Source organism: Malus domestica, chromosome 01 (genome assembly GCF_042453785.1).
Source record: "Malus domestica chromosome 01, GDT2T_hap1".
NCBI lineage: Eukaryota > Viridiplantae > Streptophyta > Magnoliopsida > Rosales > Rosaceae > Malus > Malus domestica.
Window position 1 is genome coordinate 17,705,102 of NC_091661.1, and position 26,701 is coordinate 17,731,802.

The following is a 26,701-nucleotide window of genomic DNA, read 5'->3' on the forward strand; positions in this document are numbered from 1 at the left end:
TCATAATCCTCTTGACGGCTTGCCAGTGAACTTGTCCAGGATTACTTTGATAGCGGCTTACCATGCCCATGGCATGGAAAATGTTCGAACTCGTGTAAAACATCGCGTACATCAGACTTCCTACCACAGAGACATAAGGGATGTTTGCCATTTGTTCTTTCTTTGTCTTAGTCTTTGGATAATGTTCTAAGGACAATATTGTGCTTTTTTCCATAGAAGTGTCTAGGGGTTTGGAGTTATCCATCTTAAATCGTTCAAGTACCTTCTTAATGTAAGTCTCTTAAGACAAACTTAGAAGTTTCCTTGAGCGATCTCTTGTGATCTTAACTCCAAGCACATAATGTGCTTCATCCATATCTATCATCTCAAAATGGATGACAACCACGCTTTCGTGGTTTCTATGGAGGTTTTATCATTTCCCGCTATTAGGATGTCATCAACATATAGAGAAAGTATGAGAATACTTCTCCCAGATTTCTTAAGATACACACAGTGGTCTTCCTCAATCATCTCAAAACCAAATGAAGTGATTGAATTATGGAATCTAATGTTCCATTGTCTAGACGCTTGCTTGAGGCCATATATGGAATGTTTTAGGCGGCAAACTGTATGCTTTTGTCCTTTGGCCTTGAAGCCTAGAAGTTGATCCATGTATATCTCTTCGTCTAGTTCTCCATTGAGAAATGCTGTCTTAACATCCATTTGGTAAAGTTCCAAATCTATTTGAGCAACAATAGCTAAAATGAGGCAAATAGAGACAAACCTCACCATATGGGAGAATGTCTCTTCATAGTCTACACCTAATTGCTCAGTGTATCCTTTCGCCACAAGGTGTGCCTTATATTTGTCAATTGAACCATCCGCCTTGCGTTTGATTTTTAAAACCCACTTGTTTCCAATGGTTTTACGCCTAGACGTAAGGTCAACTAACTCTCAAACAGTATTTTTGTCCATGGAGCTCATCTTTTCCTCTATTGTAGTTACCCACTTTTCTTTGGCCGTTGAAGACAATGCTTCTGTGTAAGAAGAAGGTTTGTCTTCCTCTAAAGGTTTGCAAATGTAGGCCTCCCCATCAACCTCAAAATGATGTTTGGGAATGTGGCCTCTCTTGCTTCTTCAAATTGTGTGACCTTCAATTTTAGAGGGTATGCTCCCATCATTGGGCGTATTCTCTTGAGTGTTTATGGATACATTACTCCCACTGGGTTGTGTACTCCCACTTGGATCAAGTCCTCCTACATCATATTCAGCGACCATTGGATTGGAAATTAATTCCCCTCATTCGCTTGTAGATGTTACAAGTTCTTCATCTTTCTCCAACTTATGGAGATCAAGGTTTTTGATAGTATCGCCAAGTTTTGGGAAATCATTCTCTATGAACTCCACATCATGTGAATCAATCTTGGTTCTCCCTCCATTTGGATGTTCACCATACATCACATAACCTTTCGAGTTTTCACAATATCTTATAAAGATATGTTTATTTGCTCTAGGACCCAACTTTTCAAACTCATGTGGTTGATTATGAGCAAATCCAGCACAACCCCAATGACGCAAATTACCCAGATTGGGGTTTACATCATTCCAAAGTTCGTATGGGGTTGAGGGAACGATCTTTGAAAGCACACGGTTAAGTATATACGTCACAGTCAATAATGCTTCACCCCAGAAAAATATGGGGAGATTTTCTTGCGCGATCATAAACCTGACCATGTCTAATAAAGTTCTGTTTCTCCTCTCAGCAACACCATTTTGTTGTGGCGTGTAAGGAACATAAAGTTGTCTGTGTATCCCCTTACTTTCACAAAAAACCTTGAATTGGTCAAACAAATACTCGAGTCCATGATTAGTGCAAAGAGCTTTTACAGTATTCCTTTTTTTATTCTCAACCTCAGCTACGAAGCATTTGAAACAATCTAAAGCTTTATAACGATGAGCAATCAAATACACATAACCATATCGTGTGTAATTGTCAATCAAAGTCAGAAAATAAGAGGCGCTATGACGAGCCATCACACTCATTGGTCCATAGATGTCAGAGTGGATTAACTCTAGCCGTATGCTGAGCCGCAGTGGTTACATCTCTCACAAGATCAGGCTTATCCACCAAAGCCTCCAAAGGCTCCAAGAGCTCTTGTTCATTTAGAAGATATTGGATCTTCCTATGCCAAATATCATAGTTGGTTCCAACCAGCTTTTCTCCTTTGGTCAAATCAGTAACAACATTTTTTGCAGCCATTTCTTTCTACAAGGGTGAAATAATTTTGACATTATTAATTATACATCTTACATTTATTTATTTCAAAAACTCATTAGAAAATATTTCACTTTTTCTCCTAAGTTGAAATTGAAAAATCCGCTAAGTCGCTCGTAATTACCATTCAATTCTAAGAGTCAAGATCATATTTTCTAATTATTTTTGAAATAAATCTAATTTAACATTATTATGTTTTAAGCTTATCCATTTTTCATGCAACATCCAATTGCGTGCACAACGATTAGGGTTTTTAGACAATGGGCTCAACATGTGAGCCTTCGTAAGTGCGACCAGGTCAATTTTGGGAGGGGGGTGGTAGCACGAAGCTTTTAAAAACCGAACCTTTTTGACACCCAAAGTGTCTCATTAAAGATTTTTCCTAGACACCACATCAAATAAGAGGTGACCATTGGTGAACCCCAATGTAATTCATTATTTTTTTTATTAATTAGGTAATCTTTTTTTAAATATTCTCCTAAAGAATATTCCCTTCTAATTTAAAATGCTCAATCAACATGAGCAAATTTGATTGACATTATCTCTTTTTGATTTTCCTAAAATCTTGGCATGTATTGGATTTTTTTTGAAGGTTAATTAAGAATGTTTCCTTAATTTTAGTCAATTAAAAGTGTCTCTAATACCAAACCTAAATATACACTTACGTAGGCCAGTGAACCACAATGATTCACTCGCCAGCTGTGTCCCAAAAACACGGCCTACGCGTCGACCAAAGCAGCAGTGCAAAATTAATTAATTTTTAATAATTAATTTAATATTGCCCGAACCCACTCACCATGGGTGGCGCGTGACACACACGCGCCGCCTTCTAGCAGTCCGATGTCGTTCTTTTTACCTCTGTTGGATTGAACTCCCTGAGACGAATCCAACGGTGTAGCTATCATCCAGGAAAGCCTAGTGAAGTACTCGTAATTGCTTAGGCCGAAAGTGGAAGAGATGAACCATTGTTCATCATCTTTTTCCAAAAAAATCTGGAATTTCTAGATTTTTCACTCTCACGAGGCCTATTTACAGAGGCCATAAGTTAGCGAATATGCATCCGTTTTATGCTTATTTTATGTCGTTAGAAAGATCAAATTACCATCTACAATTAAATCTTTTGATGAAATCCAAAAACAACTCTAACCTCACGAAAAAAAGGTAGCAAAAACCTTGGAAAAATTAGGGCATGTTTGGTATTGAATTTGGATCCAATATTTTTAACTCAAAAACAAGTTTTGAGTCACAATTTAAAATCTTTGTTTGGTATTTGATTTGAAAACAATTCTCAAAATTTCAACTCAAAAATATTTGAAAACAAAGCCTATTTGTTGGAAACACAAAATGTGTGTTTTTAGACTTTTTTTTTTTGGAGATTCAGCCACTCCCGTCTCTCTCTAACCTTCTCACAGAGGCCTGCACTGGTGTGCACTGCAGTCTGTTTGATTTATTAACAAAGTTCCACCCCGACTCCTCAAATTTCCAATTGTTGCAGATCTCCAAAGACCAAGTCTACCGTGTCCCACCGCCAACCCGCTACAAGAACTACACTCGCCAGAACCCTTCTTCTACGGTCTTCGGCCTCATTCCACCCTCATCTTCCTCCATGCCGACATCTTCTACCTCGTGGTTTGCCCTGAATCCTCCAACAACTCAATCGATATCATCATGTTCAGAAGATTCAACTTGACGGCATTGTCTCCTTCTTCGTCATCTTGCCGGAAATCTAGGTCACTATTTGAGCTCAAAACCCCAACAAGAAGATCGGAATTTACTGCGAAAAAAAAGCCCTCGTCAAACCCTTCAACTTAACTTCTTTTTCTTTTTTGGATTAGTTTAGAGAAGTTGCATACCAAACAAGGTTTTGGATTTAAAATTTTTAAATCAAAACATGTGTTTTTAGAAAAAATCAAAATGTTGAGTTTTGTTCTCAAGTAGAATACCAAACAGGCTCTTAGTTTTTCGTGCTATTACGAAACTAGGGTTTCAATTATCTCTCTAACCACTTGGTTTTTCTTTACCAAATTTTAAACATAGTCTCATATGAATGTAAAGAAGCGTTAAAACCCAGGAAAAATAAGCATGGCAAAAACGAAAATTTTAAAGACAAGCATTCATGGCATATTAATATATATCTCATGCTTTCAAGGTTTTCATACATGGCATATTCATATATATATATATATATATATATATATATATATATATATATATATATCTCATGCTTTCATGCCAGGAGTGTGTGAGTGGCTCTGATACCACTGTTGGAAGACTATAAATAAATTCGAAGGGATGTGTGTACCTTTTATGTGGAAGCTTGAATCTCAACACGTTCCTACAAACATGAACAACTGCTCTGACCTTCCGTGCACGTCTAGAACCTTGCAAGTCGTCGGGTTGGCTACGGTATGTCAAGTTGCCCCTTGGTTTTCGCCTTCCAAGACCTAGAGCCAAAAGTGATAGCTCTAAAGACCTAACTAGAATATTTGAACTGTGGAAAAGCTTGTGTTTCTTATTTTTTTCTCTCTTTCCCAAAGTCTCCTTATATAGTGGTCGGGAAGAGTGTACAAGGAATGAAAAGCTCCCAAATATATTCTAATATGAATATCTCTTGATTTTCATCTAATTATCACATAGATAATTAGGATGTTAATGTCCTCATGTGGTTGGAATATCCTTAGATATTTATTTATCCCATAAGATAAATCCCACAACGTTATTATAGACTCATATTTTATAATATTAGTAGATGATATGGATGACCGATACTGCATGCATTAGGGCATTAGGGGTTTAGGACTTTGAGTTTAGGGTTATAACACAGACACATGGTAACACTTCGTAACAGCGAGACGATTTAATTTGCCTCAATTTTATACAAGGTAATTCAACAAAACTTCCAAGGGTAGTACTTAATAAGCATTTGATACTGTTTAATTAATTTTATCATTGCTTATTGACAATTAAGAAAAAAGAACAATCTTTTGTTTCTGGAATCCACATGAAGAGCCTAATTTTTAATTTTCAATTACTAATAATATACTAATTATTAGTTAATGAGAGGCATGTGATGCTAAGTATAATTTTATTCCTTGTACCTGTTCTTACCCCCTAAAGTGGCAACAGAATATACACAATGTATGACCGTACAAATATTCTTCTGACAAATTAATAATTCTTAAGTTTGAATGATGAAATTAAAAAAAATGCAAAGGAGACAGATACTGAACATTCAACAACATGGTGTGTATTGAAGGCAATCGTAGATTCAATTACCACATTTAAAAGCAAAAGTATTTGTAGCAGTGGATCTGGTCTTTTGAAGTCTTCTGTCAACCATTTTCTGTGGGTGGTTTCAGAGCTGATGGCTTCAAACCAAAGAAATAAATAAAGAGTAGTGTCTCCAGGTTCAATGAAATGACTCATTTTTTTAGTCAAATTTTTACCCCCTTTCTTTGGTCGAGAAGTTTTTACCACTTGAGTAATATTATATACTTGAAATCAAAGTAATTTCTGGATATATGCATGGCATATAGTCTATCCAAGTCATAGCTTGGCCTACTTAAAAACGTGTTGTTGTTTTCTTTGAAAATATAACTTTTCGATGAGACGTTTTTGTTACGTGACAGAAATTGAGTGATAGACAGGACCATTAAGTTAAAGTTTATTATCTGTTACGATTCTTGATTATAAATAAATAAAAGCCTATCACACATGACAACTAATATTCTTTGGTCCCTTGGTCGACCTAAGTATTGGAAAAGCATATATGAATGTATGTATCACGACTTGATCTAGAAATAGAATGGCCATTAAAGAAAAGAAAACTTAATCTAGAATGGCGGTGAGAGAGAAAACTATCCTAGCTTAACATAGAAAGGCTAAAAGGAAATGAAAGCTAACAATGTTGGGTGTTTACTGAATCAAGCATTAGAACAAAGAATAGATCGCATCAACCTCTATATATATACGTATATATATATATATATGTATGTATTGGAAGAATCTGATAAAAAAATGCTAAGTATGGGCATTAGGAAGTATCTGGAAGGTTGGAGCTTAAAATATCCAGCATATCGAGTAATTCAAACCTAATACATCTTCCCAAATATTATAGTTAGGTCGAAAACTAAATTTGTGCACTGCATATGTTTTCTTCACAACCATGCATGTATTTTTTAATGAAAAAAATATTTAATTGATGAGAGTAACTTATATGAAATGAGTTCATAACCATAATGACGTGTCGGTTCATAAAATTTTTTCTCCTAACCTAGTGGTGACACATTCGTTCAAGCAAACTTTACGTTATCTAATAAAAAGATATCGATATATTATGCCAACCTTTGTCAAATTGTCAACCATCATACCTATGTCGTACAATACTTATTGCTTCAAAACTTTGAGACATATCTGATCTTTGTAATGGACTGTCGTTATAGAATTTACGTACAAACAATAACCATATATGGGTACGTTCTATATTGGCCGAAAAGGACCAGAGACTAGCCTTATTAGTGACTTGTGTAATCTACATAAAATTTGTTTACAAATATCAAGCAATGAAATATATAGAAGAATAATGTTGTTGGAAACAAAATGTTGATCGTCATGATTCTATACTGCATGGCAGCTGTTTACGCTCTACAATTTGGACACCATCAGCTAGAATATGACATGGCCTTTCCCCACTAACATCTCTTAATTTAAGAGACGTGTGATGACACTTCAAGGCTTCTGTAATGCTATTGCCTTCGATATCCACCCTAAATTTACATCAAAACTGACAATATAGCCATGTCAACATTCTATCCTTAATCTTGTAAGATTATGTGTTTGACCTTTTATTGTAACTCCCTGTTTGTTAACATTTTTTTTCCCATTTTACCAGAGCTTTAAGGTTAATGTAAATACACTAAAAAATAGTCATAATACACATTTATCATTTGAAGGGTCATGAGATTTTGGGACTATATTTTCTATTTTCTAAGTGATCTTTTAAGTTAACCAGTTAGGAGAAATAATATTTAGGTTTCCTTTGTTTTTATGGATTTAGGTTTGCTTTACTTCACGTTTTAAGTTCCCCCTCTAACTTGTTTTCTTATAAATACTTTCTTATGGAGAAGAATAAAAAATGCGAGTGTATGTGTGATTATGACAAAATTTCACTTTGTTTGGCTAGATATACATATATAAATTACAAGATCAATTAAAGTGAATAAAGATCGGCACATATATAAGGGTTTAGGATTTAATAATGGGAGTTTTAACGAAAAGCTCGCGGTACTGTTCACTTTAACAAAAAACCACATTTTTACACTAAAAATTCAATCCTGGTACTATTCACTTTACCCTTTATTCTGTCCTTATCGTTAAAATTCAAAGTTTTCAAATCCTTTTCATTAGTTTTCCTTTTAATATAAAGGTTTAGGATTTAGAGTTTAAATGTGATTTTTTACATGAGAATTTTGGATTATAAGATAGCTAAAATTATTTAAAAGGCAAGCAATGCTAAAACAAGCAGAGAATCCATTTCGCTAGTATAAGTTTCATTTTTACCGTCACAAAGAAAACAACACCACCAAATTTGGGCGGCAAGAAAAAGTTAACGCACATATTAGATTGTGGATTTGTGGTTCTGAAAACCATAAATTAATGGATAGGTTTTACTGAGAGATAAGGGAAGACGCTTTCGGCACAGGAACCAAAATCGAACAGAAACAAGCATCAAGCATGTCCCGCCGTGGGTCACACTGTGTCTCCTCAGACCTTCACCTCAGCAACATGAAAATGACTTCTCAGATAATCAACGAGTTACTAGGATCACAGATATAACAAATATAACTACAATAAACCAATAAAACAATTAAAGAGAAATAAACTTATTTTCCAAAGCGGAGGAAGAAGAAGCCATGACTGCTAGGATTTCAAGGAGGAACTTCTACACTCTAGCAGCTGAGAGTCATTGTGCACAGAAATAGGGTTTTGCACTAGAATAGGATAATACTGTGAGTGTAGGGACCTCCTAATATATATATACACACACACACACGCTCATCCCTTTAATCCGGCCTATTAACTGATTAAAGGGATATTCCAAATCAATTAGGATTTCATTAGAGTCCTAGATGATAATGAATTCTTTGTCAACTAATTAAGGTTTTCATGATAAATTGCACTAAATAAGGATTCCTAAACCTAACCAAATAAGGCTCCATAATTTTCTCAACTATTAACTCGGATTGACCAAGTTACTTGTATGTCAAGAAACAGTGAGCACATGTTCTTTGACACTCACAACTTCCACGTCGAACTTTGGTTCACATCAATCAATCCCCACTAAATAAAAAGTTTGAGTAAAAGTTAATCCTCTCTGGATTCTCTTTGTTAGAATTCAGATGATCAATTAATTGTGTTCGTTTATTGTACATTGTGCAGTTAAAAATTATTTTGATTTTTTTAAAAATTGAATATAAATAGTAGCTAACGAAAAATAAATGCACGATATACGATAAACTAACATAATTAATTAATTCCTGGATCCCTACAAAGAGAATCCGGAGAGAATCACACAGCCCCACACATATATACATTGTCATTCACCTTACATCGAACCAGGATCCTCGTCGGATCCATTCCCTAGGGATCCTAGGGATCACGAAATCGTGTCCGTTCATCATATATCGTGCGGCCAGTTTTCGTTAGGTACTATTTATATTTGAATTTTAAATTTTATAATTTAAATGATTTTTGACCGCACGTTATACGGTGAACGGATACGATTGCGTGATCCCTAGGATCCCTTGGGAATGGATCCGGCGAGGTGTAGACTTACCTTACACCTTCCACCGTCCAACAGTTTGGTGAAAAATTCCGACTTTGGAACAATGACACAGTGCACTTGTCAACTATATGCAATAGTGTATGTTTTATTTCTCTATTTCATTAAAGGGTGTGATGTCTACACATCCCTTTTTACTTCTTCCACACATTTTTGGTTTTCGGCCATCGGATCGGATGAATTGAAGAAGATCAACGGATAGAAATTAATAAGAGGTGTGTAAAAAGTAAAAAAGGGTGTGTGGATAGCACACCCCTTCATTAATTGAAACTTTGTTTCTTTTTTTATTTTTTATTTTTATCAAAGTCCTCTAGTTTCTATCTATGTCATAAATTCAACAATAATAATTTATATGTCAATATATTTAAATTTTGTAATAAGAAATTATTTAATCATTTCTAAACGTTACATTCAGTATGTTTATATTCATGACTAAATATGTATCATATATTTTTATTTTTAGTTTATAATATTTTTAATTTGTAATAATTTTTTAATATGTACTTATTTTCTTTTTAATTTTTGTACTCATATATTTAATTTCTTTTTGTGCCATTTTTAAAACTTTAATCTTTTATTTGTACCCTAATTTTTTAAATCATTTATTGCACCCAAGATTTTAAACACTGATACTCCAAATCAGGCTGCAAGTACATTTTGTGGGTACTTAACATTTTTTCCTTATGATATTGAGATTGGTAGAATTTTTTTTTTTGAACAAAAATGTGTAGGGGTGAGTACATTATTTGATATTGTGAAATATAAAGGGTGAGATTAGTTTTTTATATCCTACAAATTGTGAGTTTTAAATAATATCTCATATTTTCAATAGAATAAAAAAGAAGAAAGAATATCCCATAAAATGGGAATTATATATTTCATAAGTTGTTACTTTTATAAAAAAAAATTAACATGGAAATATATGACATTGATATTGATATGCTAAAGCGTACAAAGTCACTTTGATAAAAAACTGAAAACCAATAAGATTTCAGTGAAAAAACAATGATAGCAAGAAACTCGATCCAAAGTCTCCTTTAATTTAAAATTGAAAATAAATTAACTTATAAACAAATTATAATATAGTGCCATGGCCGTCTCATACTCATTATGTAGATGAGTTTAATCAAATTAATTTGTTTGTGTGTTTGTGTGTTTGTGTATATATATCTATTATCTTATATATGTTTCTTGGTTATGGTATGTGATGATCTCATCAGTTTTAACATTGTGCTATGAGTCATTTTGACTTGGAATTTTCTCAAATTGAGTCATTGTGCATTGTGAGGATCAATTAAACACGCAGCATGCTCATCATATAATACATGTATTATATAATAATTTATACATTCTATGACGATGATGATGGATACAGAAGAGCCTGGGACGCGGTTAGGTTGTTGGATTGTCATATGCTTAATGCCTCATGTTTAATATTTAGGTTTCATCTGCTATAATGAAGCCAAAACATCCAACATATAGCTATGATCTCACAAATTGGCCTTTATCAGTCAGCATTCGACTAATTAATTTTCAATAATCCACCCAGCTAGCTAATATTGAAAAAACGCATTAGAGAATAGAGATACATGTATAATTTACATTATTTATATGTATAGTTCAGCTTTCAAAGTCACACAAGAAAAAAAAGTGCTTGATACAGTGGGGAGTCCTACAAGCATATTAAGGCCTCGATAGAGAGGATTAATTTGGATATGGCTATTCACTATAGTGGTATTTTAAAGGAAAAATGGACGACAACTTCCCTATTTAGTGCATTTAAAAAACCTTTGAGAACTGCATTAATCAGCATCCAAAGTAATTATAATGGGCAAAATTATCGTGCGTATGTCCAAAACGAAATTAAAAACACAATCAACCTCGTAATTATTTTCTAATACCCTTAATTAATAGCACACACTAGAGTATATATAGGTCCCCAATACTCTTTAAGTCGTAGCTCGAAGGAGAGGTGAGTGAGGCATTGGTGAATGAGGAGACATCATACGTGGTGACATAACACTAACACCTTCCTGCTCAAACCTTCTGGATGATGATGAAAAGCTCAGCCTTAGATTGCTCTGCCAACGCTTCTTAGGACTTTTCACTTGTGCTTGTTCTTGAGCTTTCTTTCCTTGCCCTACAAATGCCCTAATCCTTTTGAGTGCAACTTCCACTGTGTCATCATCCATGTTGGCGAAGCAAACCCTAAACCAACCAGGCTCGACACATTTAAACGAAGAGCCCGGAGAAACGTTGAGCTTCACTTCATTAACGATTACACGCCACAACACCATTTCGCCATCAAACGTTTGATCTTTCAATAGCCTCCTTAAGTCCATCCAACAGAAAAGCCCGGCATTGCTCTTCAAGCAGTTGATTCCCACTTCCTCAAGCCCATCAGTGAAAACCCCGTGCCTCTTTGCGAGCCTTTTTGCGCTTGTGGTGAGGAACTTCTCGACAAAATCTTCGTCCGAAAGCATGGACGCGAGCATGTGCTGAGTTTGGGACGAGACCAGCCCAAAACTTGACATTTTTCGGCCAATGTTCACCACGTCATCGTTGTAGGAGTAAACGATGCCGACTCTCAATCCCGGGAACCCCATGTCCTTGGACAAACTGTAGACAATGTGGATTAGGTTGGGGTTGCAATTCATGTTTTGTATGACCTCGGTGATGCATGTGAATTTTGGGGAGCTGAAAACTGTGGCTGCATAGATTTCATCACAAACCAAGTGAATGTTCTTTTGGTTTATAAATGTGACAAGGCTTTCAAGTGTGTCTTTGTCTAGGGTTGTGCCTAATGGATTTGATGGGTTTGTTATGATCAAGCCCTTGACGTTGATGTTGTTGCTTTGGGCTTTTTCATAAGCTGCTTCCAGTGCTTCCTTGGTTATTTTGAAATTGTTGGAGCTATCACAATCGACCGGGACAATTTGGACTCCAGTTCTCCATCCAAGGTCTCGGTAAAATCTGCAATTTTTCAGATATGAAAAATTCTCTGACCAAAACATTATTTAAAAAAAAAAGTAAAGAAAATATTACAACTCTCTCTATCTCAGTTTGACCAAATATGTTGACCTTTAATATAAAAACCCAAATATATTTATCTTAAGGATTTCATAACCCTTGTGGTCAAGTCCATGACTTGGACTCCACAAGTTTCTTTCTACCAAATTCTTAAACCTACTACTGTATTGTGTGTGCAAATTAAACACGCGTAGTCAACCAAACGCTTGAAAAGAAAAATGGTGGCTATTGGGGAATTAAGTACTCAACTATTCAGCACGGTATATAATTAATTAGCAACGTACGTAAACGTAAACAATTAAAAAACAATATTTGAAATGAAAGACATAGAAGAAGCATCACGTACGCTGGATAGTACGGTGAGGGGATAAGGAAAGCATCGCCGGGGTCGGCCAAACAGAACATGACCAGCTCGTTTGCTCCGGTGGCTCCGCCACTCATAACTACGCGATGAGGATCAAATGTGACCCTACCACCTCTTGCTTTCGACATGAACGTAGCAATGGCCTGAAAATTAATTAAGATCATGCAAGTTAATTATAATGGCAATTACTGAATAATTGATTTCCGTGGACCATGCCATGCATGCATATGTGTTTGTATACCTGTCTGAACTCTGGAAAGCCATGGTAGTCTTGAAAATTTGCCACGTTTCTGAACTTCTCAATTCCTTCAGCAGTGCAAATAGAGGCTTTGGGATTTTTCCTAATCCACTCTTCAACCAAGTCGAAGGAAAGCTGAAACAAAGTAAAACCCATGCATTTTGTTAGCTTAATTTCTTCCTAACTCTAACGTAATTATGTATGTACAATAGAGTCACGGTTGAGGCTTGTAGCTCAAGTGGAAGTGAATATTTTGTCCGACTTCAAGGCGAAAGTTCGAATCCCTCACCCCCTTTGACCACCTTATAACTGAAAAAAAAAAAAAAACTAAAACGGGAAGAAACGTAGTGCAAACCTGATTTTCTGCCAGACCCATCTGGATAACACCTTCAGGATTTTCAGTTGGGTGAAATGGGTTTTGATCGTACGCCTTCCATCCGTCAAAGTACGGCGAGTTCTCCCCATGTTTTTCATTGGTTGCAATCTTGGATAACAGTAAGCGATTCTCACTTGCAGATGAGGCCATTTTCTTGGTTCCAAAGAACACACACAAGCTATATAGCTGGAGGGAATGATAATACCACTGGACGTCTGGAACGACAGTAGTGCTTATTTTTTTAAGCAATGAAGTGTGAAGCAAAGGGTAAGGCAGTTGTGGATTTATAGGCAGTGGAAGATTGATTGGCAAGCTGCACGGGAAGCAAAATTTGATGGAAAAGTCCATTTCAAAATTCAAATGTAGAAAAACCGACCCCTAAGAAGGGAAATAACAGAATTTAATTGTGGTAGTGTTGGTCAATGAGTCGTAATTGCTTGCGTGTTGTACATTATACCGAACCATCAAGCATGTAAAAACTTGCACAACCACGTGTACACCGGCAGTGTACCTCTTGGTGGTCCTTATACATCACCTTTCATGAAACACTCCTACAACTCATCACTTTTTCTCAATTGACATGCCACATGGTAATATTGTCACAGGTAACGTTTGGGAGACTAAATTTGTAATCAAAATTTTGTAAACTAAATTATATGAAAGTTAATGATTAGATTATTATTTAATCCTTGATAAATATACTCATTTCTTATTGGTGAAACATCATTTGATTTGCAAATTTTATCTACAAATTTAATCTCCATAGCATTATTCTATCGTCACACACCCGTATATCATTTAATCAAGTAAGGGTTTATCTCAACTTCGTTTGTTTCTAATATGAATAAGATACTAATATGTATACGGGCACACCATTTGATGGTTCTTTTTATCCATATAGAAAGTCGTTTTTCTTTTTTCCTATTAGTTAGGTATTTGCTTTTGTGTTAATTTTTTCTTCAATGGATGTGTTATGTTTCTAGGAATGAAGCTTCCCTGAAGCACCATGAGAGAAAGAATGAAGATTTTGGTGCTGACTGAAAGCATATAGTTAGAAGTCAGAACTTTGGAATTTGGTCGGTTTTGGACTTGTGCACCAATAGTAGTAAATGCACAAGACTCACACATTGTTAGGACTTGAAATCTAAAGGGTATTACTATTTCCTTGAGGTTTCCTTTTCCTCCACGGTTGCTCTGTGAGATACTAATTTGGTTCCACGTTAATGTGCTCCATTGCATTACTTTGCCATCTTTTCTAAAATTACTAATTAAATCCCTCGTGTGCTCAAATGGGAATGCAATTAAATACTTCATAAATAGTTGGAAAATCGATTCATATCATGATCCTGCCAAAAATAGCTGATGATGAGGAGTGAGGACATCTCATAAAAAGTACTTTCCGGCCCCCTAACCTTTTGGGTTAATATTTCACGCGGTGGTCTCTGGTAGTACCGAAAGCCAAGCAAATCAAAGGTGGTTTGTGGTCGGGTAGTACAAATTTCAAATTTTAGATTTAAAAGATAAAACATACACCCCGAAAATGGTATAGCACCAACTACAGGCGATAAGTGTGTATTTGACTTTAGCGCAAACAGTCACTCGAATTAGTTATTGATTTTAAGCATCCCTTTCACATTTGCTAACGATGTATTGGTTTGCATGGCTGTACGTAGCTAGGTACTTGAGATATTACTAATTTTCATTGCTATGCGTATGTATTGGTTTGCTCTACAATAGTATAATTTCAACTTTTTATGTTACTTAACTACCTTTCGAATCATTCACTCAAATCATTTCCTAATCACACTTCTAAACGTTATGATAGATTATATTTCTGAGACTATCGAAATGTATAAATTCAAATATGAGTTTGTGTTATGCAACCCACTCCTCTTTAATAAGACCATTTATCCATTTTGTAATTCCATTACACTATGTTTGGATGAAGGAAATAAACTTAGAATTTGGATAAAAGTCAGAACTTATAAATTGACATGCATCAATTCACTTATTTAAATTCCATGTAAATATGTGTCATTTCCCAATTTCTATGATTGAGGGTTTAAAAAGAACAAATTCCGTATTCAATTCCGTATTCAGTTCCATACTTGAGGTAGATTATAAGATGTGGATGCATGAGTTGGTTGTATTGCAGTATGCATAGCTTGCATAGAAGATTGCTGAGACTGGTAGTGCTGAGATGGACAATGTCCAAATGACTGAGAAAACATCTGAGGATAATTTTGATGTGAACCAGTACCAATAAAATTCGAACATTTGTCTTATAGAAGCAGTACCATGTGGTATGATTTGTTTTTCCACAAATGTGACACTTGGATCTCTAAGGTGTTAACTACATTGCAAAGATTAAGGAATTGTACAAAGAAAGAGGAAGAAGGCAGAGAGAAACAAAAGATATTCTAGAGAGAGAGTATTTAGAGAGAATAGGAATTGTATTGATTGAATGAATATTTACAACTATGAGACAACAGTTTATATAGCCACATCTGGTCCTGGGTTCGAGACTGGCAGAAGAGAGAGAGAAGAAGAGAGAGAAGGGAAGAAGAGAAAGAGAGAAAGTAATTGATTACATTGATACTGAATTAATCTTTACAACTATGAGAATACAGTTTATATAGCCATCATGACTAGCTTACAACCTAAGCTATTTAACTAACTAATTTGATAACAGCCTAACTAACTATTGATGAGCTGGAATGATGAGGTGGACTGATATATTCAACATTCCCCCTCAATCTCAACTGGGTTTCCCAATTGGAGATTGAATGAGTGCTTTGAGAAATGTAGAACTTAGGAAGTCCTTCTTGTCCATATACTCCTAGCTCTGCTGCTCCTCACCAATTAATCCTCCATGGCTTGCAAGCATTGAAAATTACTTAAGAACGATGCAATTTCATACTCATCCATCAACTTCCCAAAGAATTTCAGCCCCTCAAACTGATTTCTACACCTCTGTAGCTACTGTTTTCTTTTGCGATAAGGTACAACCACATATAGTTATCATCCTTTCAAACTTGCCAAAACTAAAACAGGTTGCTCATCCCATTATCATCACACATCACTTTTGCAGATAGAATATGAACAACTTTGCAGAATCTTGAACTAAGACACTCTTGGCAATCGGCCTTCTTGAGTGTACAATACCCAACAAACAATCAAACAATACCCAATAATGAATCAAAGATTCAATCTTTCAGCAATCTTTCAACAATGGCAATCGACCTTCAAATCCTACTAAACAATCTTTCTCTTAGAAGAAATGGCAATCGGCCTTCATATTCTTCTAAATCAGTTAATGTTCTACACACACTTCTGGCTATCGGCCTTTCTGAAGTGAAACATAAAAGGGAAATGGCTATCGGCCTCTCTATCCCAACAAACAGAAAACAACTTTCAGACAGCTTTATACTCCGGCAATTGGCCTTAAGGGAGTACAGCATACAATCACAGAGAACCCAATTAACAGACAATCTTTTAGACAACATAAAATCCCGGCAATCGGCCTTAGGGAAATACAATCAACAATTTTATAGCAACTGAGAAATGACAATTGGCCTTAAAGATTCTCAAATATGACATTCGACCTTGAACTCTTCACAAATCTGAAGTATACGGCGATTGGCCTTGACACTTCCGAAATTCCCAACAAAATTCTCAGTGAGACATTATCACAATAGTTGATATGCAGGAAAGAAAACTAGTAATCAGAAACAAAACCTGAGAACTTGAATCTTGAAACCCAGAAAACGCACTCGAACATCCAAGCTTGTACGAAGAAAAACTTGTTCACCCACAACGGAAGAGCAACAAATCACCAAGAACCGACCTCCAGCGATGACACACCTATACCAGAATCCTCGCAAACTCCGGCAATTGGCTGACACAAATTATCAAACACCTGGAGCGCACAGATCTTCATCACCAACGAAAACTCCATAGACAAGTATCGAAGCCTCCCAAGAACAGCAAAACATCATCATCAACCTTACACAAAGATCAGCTACCCATCAGAGGTACTACAGCGGAAGTCAAAAGATCATCCATGGCGATGATACCATATTAACAGAAATGTAGAAAGACACAAAAATGCAGAAAGAGCATGTATCGAAGAAGAAGAGAGAGAAGGGAAGAAGAGAAAGAGAGAAAGTAATTGATTACATTGATACTGAATTAATCTTTACAACTATGAGAATACAGTTTATATAGCCATCATGACTAGCTTACAACCTAAGCTATTTAAGTAACTAATTTGATAACAGCCTAACTAACTATTGATGAGCTGGAATGATGAGGTGGACTGATATATCTAAATATCCCAAATATTACACTAATATCCCAGAAGAGATTCAAAGATGAACAAAATAGGGAACATTTTCTTACTGAAACATTTAATCATACAGATTATGTGCACTGTGAAAACCCAGAAATCAAGAACCTGATAAGAACTTCAATCTTGACCCAAGAATGCTGAGAGAGAACCGAAACCAGAGCGAGATTCCGGAGGAGGTCCGGCGAAGCATGCTGTCCGTATTGTCGAAGGAGAAAAAGGCGTGTACGGAGGACCAGGAGGAGGACAGCGCGGGATCGTCGGAAGAGATGGAGTCGCCAAGGATTCAGATTTCTCAAGGAGTGCCTTGCAGAGAATGAGAAACATGGAGTCTTCACTATCTAAAGCCAGCCATACATACCCAGATTGCTCTTCCATGTCCACAAAGCTCCGTGCTATGACTCAAAATGCTGAAGAGCAAGTTCAGTCGCAGAAGCACATAGACAAGGAGATCGCCACCAAGATAGATGCTACTGCGACGGCGGGAAGGCTGGGATAACTAACCGGACCAGCCAAGATAAGTTCCCACTTCTAATTTGGCCCAAAGGATCAAGATTCAAGCTTACAGATGAAAAATTTTCCACAATTCCAACAACCAAGATATCATATCACCGATGATCTTTGGTAACAACCCAGAACGAAAATTTACCCAGAAATTACAGAGCGAACTAAATGATTCCGGAAGCACTGAAGAAATTATCGGAATACCTAATGAAGATCGAAGAGAAACTAAACTAGAAAAAGATGAAAAACTAATGAAAAGTGGAACCACCAGAATCCATGGCGTGAGCCTGGTGGCTCTGATACCATGTTAACTACATTGCAAAGATTAAGGAATTGTACAGAGAAAGAGGAAGAAGGCAGAGAGAAACAAAAGATATTCTAGAGAGAGAGAGTATTTAGAGAGAATATGAATTGTATTGATTGAATGAATATTTACAACTATGAGACAACAGTTTATATAGCCACATTCTCAACTATCTAACTAACTATTGTTGAGCTAGAATGATATATTCAACATAAGGAGGCTTAGAACCACAAAATGGAGCAGTATGACCTTCACTGTTGCACAGTTGACATGTAGGAATAAGAGGTGTATGTAACACCCCGGCCCGGAAAATATTTATTTTGTTTATGGGGAATAATGTTGATGATAGGCCCAAAATAAACTCCCGCTTTATTTAGCAAAGTTTAAATCACGATTCTCTATTTAAATTTCTTAATTCCTCCTCATTAACTCAATTTAAAACTTAATCACTAAGGCATGAGCCTGGATTTTCTATCTAATCTAATTCTTCTAATAACTCAACGTCTCAACATAAAATAATTCTTGATTGACAAATTATGAGTTATCCACAAAATCCATAACCCAACTCATTCATCAAGAGCATAAGATAAATGTCGCAAATTAATCTACCAGTTTCTCTTCTTAGACAAAATCTAAAGTATGATTCATCTCGGTTGTTTAAGGCTGCATCTAACACTGTTAGACTGCCTACGTACCCATTAGCGGGATCAAGCCTTTCGTAGTTCACAAATTCCAAAATTTAAACCAAAACTGAATATATTCATTTAATCCAACATATACCAAAATCGTATTAATATTCAAACCTTTGCTCTCAAAACATAAGTTGAATAACAAAATTCGCATAAAACACAATTGTCAGCTTCCTGGCCGTGCACCGCCGCACCCGCCGCCGCGGGTGGCGGTCAGCAGCCCCTACTGGCCGAAAAATTTAATTATTTCTAAAAATTCGTAAAAATTACAGAAATAAATATCTCAAAGAGTAGAGTAAACTTTATACCTATGGCCAAGTCCAATTTGGCCTAGAAAGGCTCCAATTTTCCTTGAACCTGTCGAAAACCCTATAAATGGGTGTCCTCGATTCATCACCTCCGATGCTCCGCCGTCCCTACCATTGTTTGGGCTTTGTTCCAGACCTCAAGGAGAGTCTAATAGTGGTGGATATTGATGTAGTTTGCTTCAGATTTAGTGGATTCGAACACCCACTCGCCGCACCACACTGTGCGGTTTCTCCTGATTTAAAGTCCAAATCCCTATATTTTTTGGATGTAATAGGAAGGGGGAGGTTGTGGAGGGGTTTCCAAGTGATTATTTGGTGTAGTTCACGGGAAAAATGGGTGGAAACCCATCGGAAATGGCAAAGAATGCCGATCGGGTCAGGTTACCAAAGACCGGGTCCCGATCCCCCGTTTCTCTTTTTCCTCATTTCTCTCCCTGATTCCTCCCTTCCCCGCCTGATTGGTCCCAGACTCCCCCTTATCTCTCCTTTCCTTTCCATCAGTGCCACACACGTGGCACTCCCCTTTTGTTTCAAGATTTTCTAGATTCTTCCCACTTAATGACAATATAATTATTTTACCCTCAACTTCTATCGTTCATAACTTTCTCATTATAACTCCGTTTCACGAACGGTTTGCGCCTACACGTTCATGAGATCGAGCTTTATTCAAAAAATATAAATTGTGACCTCCAAAGGTCTATGAATTGTAAATAATTAATTTCCAAACTTTAAACCTCGTAATTAGTTTCATTTACAAACTGATCTCAAATAAACTAATATAATTTCTTGAAAAATAACATAAAATCTCAATAATACAATTACGTGAATTATAATAGTTTCTCAATTCTATCTTCATAACTGTAAATCGATTTATTTTCGATTTTCTCCACATATTCATAATTATGAATATATTTCATACATTTAAGTTTTCAGGGTATTACAGTGTAGATGATGAATGGTAGTATGTAGTTGGTGATTGACCAAGAACACCTAGATTTGGTGTAGGTAGCATATGAGTTTGTGTCTAAAAATGTTGTCTTGGATTAAATGATCTCTGACCTTGATTGAACTTTCCTTTGCCCTTGTTTCTATTGAAAGACTTATAACCTCCATTAATATAAAAGGATTGTCCATGAGAACCATTAGACTGCTGAAATATTGGTGCTTGAGACATATTAGGTCCAAAGTTAGTAGCCATAGTAGTGAGATAAGATGGTGTAGCAGTGATATTATCCACAATACTTTCTTCAACCAGTAATTGAGATCGAAATTCTTTAAAGGGGCGTTTGTTTGCCCTCAATAAGTGTCACTGGACTAGACTGGACTAACTATTAGTCCAATCATGTGTTTGATATCATGTGGGACTAGTGTTAATGAGACTAGCTCAGACTCGCCTAGACTAAAGGCATCACTAAAGGTTCTTAGCAAGAGTCCCCGAAAACCATAGGACTAGCTAAGAACTGCCTTTCTCCGCTCTCTGTTTCACTTTCTCCTACTCTCTCCCTCTCTCCTTGCCCAAAACCCAGAATTATGATAGCTCATATATGTTTTTCCCATGCACTTCTCGAGTTTATTGCCGAGCTCGTTGTCGAAAGGTAGTACTTCTCCTCTGCTCAGATCCTCGACTTCCTCAACTCCCAATATCGCTCTTGACCATCACTTTCATCCACCGGGACATCGTAAGCAAACTCCACAATGCCAGCGAAAACCCAAAAGACAAAAAATACTAAAATGCCAAAACCCAAATGAAATTCAGAAGCTTGTGAAAAATCCAGAAAAAAAACCCCTATATGACAAATCATAAGTTTTTTTTTAGAATGAATGAAAAAGAATGGAATTTGGTGATGAGGGAGAAAGTAAAAAGAGAGAGACAGAGAGGCAGTTGGAAGGGAAAGAGAAAAAAATGGAGAGCATTCTAGAGAGAGAGAGGGTGTTCTAGAAAGGTAAAAGAAAAAATATGTAAAAGATATAATTAAATATTATTATTTTTATTATTTTAGTTCTTAATCCAATACTACATCAAACGCTTCACTAAGTTAGTCTAAGCCAGTCCAGCTTAGTCCCTAAAGTTAGTCCAGTCTGAGTTAGTTCGATGCAACAAACGCACCCTATGGGTAGTAACACTCTCTCTACCCTTAACCACACATCTAAATGTATTATATTCAGGAGTGAGTTCATTCAAAGCTAGAATTACAATATCTTCATCAACAAAGTACACACCTGCAGCTGCCAAGTAATCCCTAGGGGCAAAGTGGATCAAAATTGAGCTTTAGGAGAAAAATGAAGCGAACTTTAAGTTTTATGGAGTAAAGTTGTGACTTTTGAGTTATATGGAGCAAAGTGAGATTAATATCAAGTTTCAATGAGCGTTGCTAAAAATAATTTTTTTAGTAAAGTACTTTGATTCATGTCAATACTTTCATCTATTGACTTAAAAATCAATACAGGGTTTGCGAGCTTAAATGTATTTTTGCTTTAATCAATTTAGAGCATTTATCATTGCACTTGAGATTTCAAGTTCGATTTCCCTTTGCCGTTTATATTGCTTGTATAAAAAATGTTTAAGCCTCCATGAGTGCTTATATTCATCATAGTAGTGGAGCTATGTTCTTTATTGCATAGATATTGTCGTTAATTGAGGTATAAATAATATGTCAGTGCATCTTAATGTGGTTTATAATGTGTTCTACACTTCATCAATACGATATAGATAATATTCTACTTTTATAATGTAATACGATGCCCACAGCGTAAAGGTTAACTTTATAGTAATACCGACGTCATTGATACACCCCGACCCCAATCAGGGCATGCTGGCCGTCATGTGAGGGTGACGTAGCCATGTGCACAGTGCAGAAGCAATAAAGATAATAGAGAATACGAATAAATGAAAACCAACTCATAAGAGTACTAGTTACGACAAGTGCTAGAATATGTGTGAATACACAATCAGAGTGTGAGTAGCCTAAGTTTAGTCCAGAAAACAAGTACTAATTAAACGACATCCAAAGATGTCCTACATTTGTGATAGTCTGTCAGAACCTCCAATCAATCCTCGTGAGCCACCAACGAACAAGCTTATCTAAAACCTGAAGGGACGCAAAACAGAAAGTGTGAGTGGGCAAAAACAAAGCTTTACAAAACCATTTCATTTATCAAATGCTTTAACCCCTCGCCGTAAAACATGTATAACTTTCTTAGAAATGGAATATATATATATATATATATATATATATATATATATATATATATATATATATATATATATTCAAATCATGCTTCACATATCCCTATTCATAAGTATGCCATGCCAAAACATAAAACAGAATAAGTACCTCAGGTGAAAATAAATTCATGGATAAATAACATATTAGCAGGAACCCCTGCAGAGGTCTGTACGACTGAATTCATAGCTCATTAGTCAATCTAGCCGGAGTCACCGCAAGTGACCTATACGGCACTACACTGCACATGAGTCGGAACCACTGCAAAGGTCTGTAAGACAAGACTGGGTGTGATATAGTTATGCTCAATGCTATGCTCTCATGATAACTGTGCGATAAATCGCTAGTCACCTACAAGTCGGAACCATCTATGATGGTCTGTAAGACAAGACTGTGCACCTAAATTGGATCCAATGTGAGCATATGGTGCGGGAGGTGACATTATAAATAGGCATGTACTATATCTCTGGCTAAATCACAATCACCTAGGGTGCAGGTTTATAAGCTCTCAATCACGTGTCACATTATCAATATTTCATATAACAAAACAATACTCACCTGGTACTTACCTGAGCGTCCACAACACCACTTCATATTATGCATCATATACTAATTCATATGTTGAATATAAATTTATATGCATGGCATTTCAAGCATATTTTCATTTAAACACATTTTCTGGGAAAATATCAAGTATATAAATATATACTGAAAACCAAAAGCCCACTCACTGATATGTCGAAAGGTCGTAGCCCTCAAGCCGCCCTTGACTGCGCTCGTCCTTGGGATAGGTCTCACCTATATGTGAAATAACTGAATAAACGTTATTTAAAGCACATAGACAAAACTAGTTAATAACTTCTCATACATTGCTCAAATGAGATGTTTGAATATACCAACGTGATCTACACAACCTCACGAACATCCCCATATTTTTAGAAAAAATTTCCGACCACCCACGCACTGCCACTCGCCGGCCAAGGCACGGCCAGACGCCCCCCCACGTGCGGGTAACCTGACGGAAACCTAACTGCCGTTAAGAATATTCCGTTAAAACCTTAATAGACGTTAATGGCGTTACCTTTTGCCGTTAGAATATTCCGTTAGATTTGACGAAATATGCTCTTTCGTCTTCCTCAACTCACCGGAGTCCGGCGCCGGTGACCTCTGCCTTGCCGGTTTATGGAAAATAATAAAACCTTCATTTCTCACTCAATTTTCCACCAAATTTCATGAAACTTGAACCAAATTGAAGCTTAGGACAAATAGAACACAACCATACATGTTTTGGGCCCTAAAATCCACAGAAATTTGCTGGAGGACCTTCGATAATCCGGTCAAACTTCAAATGCATCGATCTCGATTTCCCGACATCCAAATTATGTCATTTTTCTTCTCCGAGCTTTGTGGAGAGGTCCCTAAGCTTCCTATAAGCTTGAAATCCTCTAAAAAGCATTTATGATTGCATGAACAGTACCTCAAAACTGGGATCTTGGGTTCTCGGGTTTTCTAAGCTTTCCCTTCCTATAAATAGTACGAATGGACTCAGGAGCCTACAATGAACTCAAAGGTCATATTCTCCTCGTCGATCCGTGCCTAAATGGAATGGTTCAAGAATTGTCCGTACGCTTGTACGGACGTTGTAGAAAATCGAGAGAGGGAGGAGAGAGAGTGTACACAGGGAAAGGAATGGGTGTGTGTGTGGTCCTAGTTGGTTACTAACCCACAAAACAAAGTAACAAGCCTAAGTCTTTTTCCAAGTACTTAGGAAATATTAGAATTGTCCAACTTAAGTACATAATACACACAACACACTTTAACGTCCAAGGGTAAATTAGTAACTTCCACGTTCGAGACCAATTAATATTACAACATTTCGGAACGGGCTGTGACAGTCATTCTGTGTATAAAATTAGAGTGCAAATTTGAACGACTCTAGTGTAGTGTAATCCAATTACGTCTAAAGCATATTACCCTATGTTGACTGTGTAAAAGGACATCCCAATGTAATCACCAACTGTGTTATAGTAAGAATAATGACATTTTGTATTATTATTAACTATAAAATTACCATCATGATAAGACGCTATATTATACTTGGACGTGATTACATTCTGTATAGTTCAGAACTTTTGATATAAGCGATATTGGGGAAGAGAGAATTTGAATTCAGAACTTTAATACAAAAGTGAATGTTTTAAACCAATTAAGTTACAAATTATTTACTTACACTTCAGTTGCCCTAATTAATATATGGATCAAGAGACAATTTGGTACGTTGCTAAATATTTTTTTTTTAAGCGTACATTATCCAACTTTTTAGGTCAACGTCATATGTTAATTAAACATTAGCCCTGCACAAATAAAAACAACCAATATTAAACAACTCCAAAATTCAACATTTCTTAGTAATGGAGTGTCCAACTTTGCAAGGTTTGCTTTACTAAAGGGTTACATGTAAAAGTTGAAAAGGAAAGATTAGGAACAAAATTATATATATTATAAAGATGTACGTGCATATTTTCAAATAACCAACCATACTAAGATATATAGTGTTTGGACACAAAGATCCCATTTGACCGTATTCATTTTCTCTCCAGCGCAAGCTCTTGCAGCTTGACATATGGAGTTGGTGGGTAGCTTTACGATATTCAAATGAGTCTCAGGAAAATTATGAACTTCCTTTTTTCTTCCAAAAAGCGTACTGCTGACCAGATTATTATACCTGTACTGTAAAATGTAAAACCAAACTATTAGAAATTAATCATCTCTTCATCGATCGATCAGTGGGCTAGACGATAGAAGATATATGAGAGGTTTTGAGAATTATATAAATGTGTCATGTTCTGCATCGGAAGTTTGGAATTGATCAGTGTCTATCGTGAATTGTTCATCCTGTGAATTGTTCATTTGAGCCACAGTTGATGTTTATTTTTTAGCTCTAAGAACTTTGTCACGACTGCTAAGGTCTGGCACCGTTTTACTTTTAGTGTTTATTACTTTTCATTTTTTTTTTAAGAATGAATAAAGGTGGAGGAAGGAATGGAGAACTGATTAATGAAGGATACAACAACAACAACAACAAAGCCTTTTCCCACTAAGTGGGGTCGGCTATATGAATCCTAGAATGCCATTGTGCTCGGTTTTGTATCATGTCCTCCGTTAGATCCAAGTACTCTAAGTCTTTTCTTAGAGTCTCTTCCAAAGTTTTTCTAGATCTTCCTCTACCCCTTCGGCCCTGAACCTCTGTCCTGTAGTCACATCTTCGAACCGGAGCGTCATTCGGCCTTCTTTGCACATGTCCAAATCACCGGAGCCGATTTTCTCTCATCTTTCCTACAATTTCGGCTACTCCTACTTTACCTCGGATATCCTCATTCCCAATCTTATCCTTTCTCGTGTGCCCACACATCCCACGAAGCATCCTCATCTCCGCTACACCCATTTTGTGTACGTGTTGATGCTTCACCGCCCAACATTCTATGCCATACAACATCGCTGGCCTTATTGCCGTCCTATAAAATTTTTCCTTGAGCTTCAGTGGCCTACGACGGTCACACAACACGCCGGATGCATTCTTACACTTCATCCATCCAGCTCGTATTCTATGGTTGAGATCTCCATCTAATTCTCCGTTCTCTTGCAAGATAGATCCTAGGTAGCGAAAACGGTCGCTTTTTGTGATCTTCGCTAGATTGCTCCGGTCATTAGTGTGGATAAGTATATAAATGGATAGAGATAGGAAAGCAAACACAAGATGTACGTGGTTCACCCAGATTGGCTACGTCCACGGAATAGAAGAGTTCTCATTAATTGTGAAGGGTTTACACAAGTACATAGGTTCAAGTTCTCCTTTAGTGAGTACAAGTGAATGATTTAGTACAAATGACATTAGGAAATATTGTGGGAGAATGATCTCGTAATCACGAAACTTCTAAGTATCGGAGTGTGGTGTCGTCTTGACTTGCCTTATCTGTCTCATAGGTAGATGTGGCATCTTCTCTGGAAGTACTCTTCCTCCATCCAGGGGTGGTATCTTTAACTGGTGGAGATGCACAAGGTAATGTATCAATTTCACTTAAAGCTTACTTGTAGTTTCAAGCTTGGTCAAGCGCGATACAAACCATGTAGTAGGAGTCCCCCAAGTCGCCGAGCTAGGGGGTCTGCTGAAAGAGGTGACAGACAAGGTAAGCAATCAGAGCTCCGACTGATTGTTCACCT

At 36.5% G+C, this 26,701-nt stretch overlaps 1 protein-coding gene across 1 annotated transcript; it reads right to left on the reverse strand.

Moving 5' to 3' along the window:
* Positions 1-10,864: 10,864 nt before the first annotated feature.
* Positions 10,865-13,454, reverse strand: LOC103408235 (1-aminocyclopropane-1-carboxylate synthase 1). Its single transcript, XM_008347119.4, has 4 exons — positions 13,083-13,454; positions 12,731-12,862; positions 12,472-12,632; positions 10,865-12,068 (listed from the first exon to the last, which is right to left on the reverse strand). Exons 1-4 carry the CDS (start codon positions 13,449-13,451, stop codon positions 11,045-11,047), a joined length of 1,686 nt encoding a protein of 561 aa, XP_008345341.3. The 5' UTR covers positions 13,452-13,454; the 3' UTR covers positions 10,865-11,044.
* Positions 13,455-26,701: the final 13,247 nt, after the last annotated feature.

Coding starts and splice junctions, on each gene's coding strand:
- LOC103408235 (XM_008347119.4), bottom strand. CDS start 13,451: ATGGACTTTTCCATCAAATTTTGCTTCCCGTGCAGCTTGCCAATCAAT. Junction 12,863..13,082: donor TGGGTCTGGCAGAAAATCAG/GTTTGCACTACG, acceptor ACTTTGTTTCAG/CTTTCCTTCGACTTGGTTGA. Junction 12,069..12,471: donor CCCTCACCGTACTATCCAGC/GTACGTGATGCT, acceptor GAAAAATTGCAG/ATTTTACCGAGACCTTGGAT.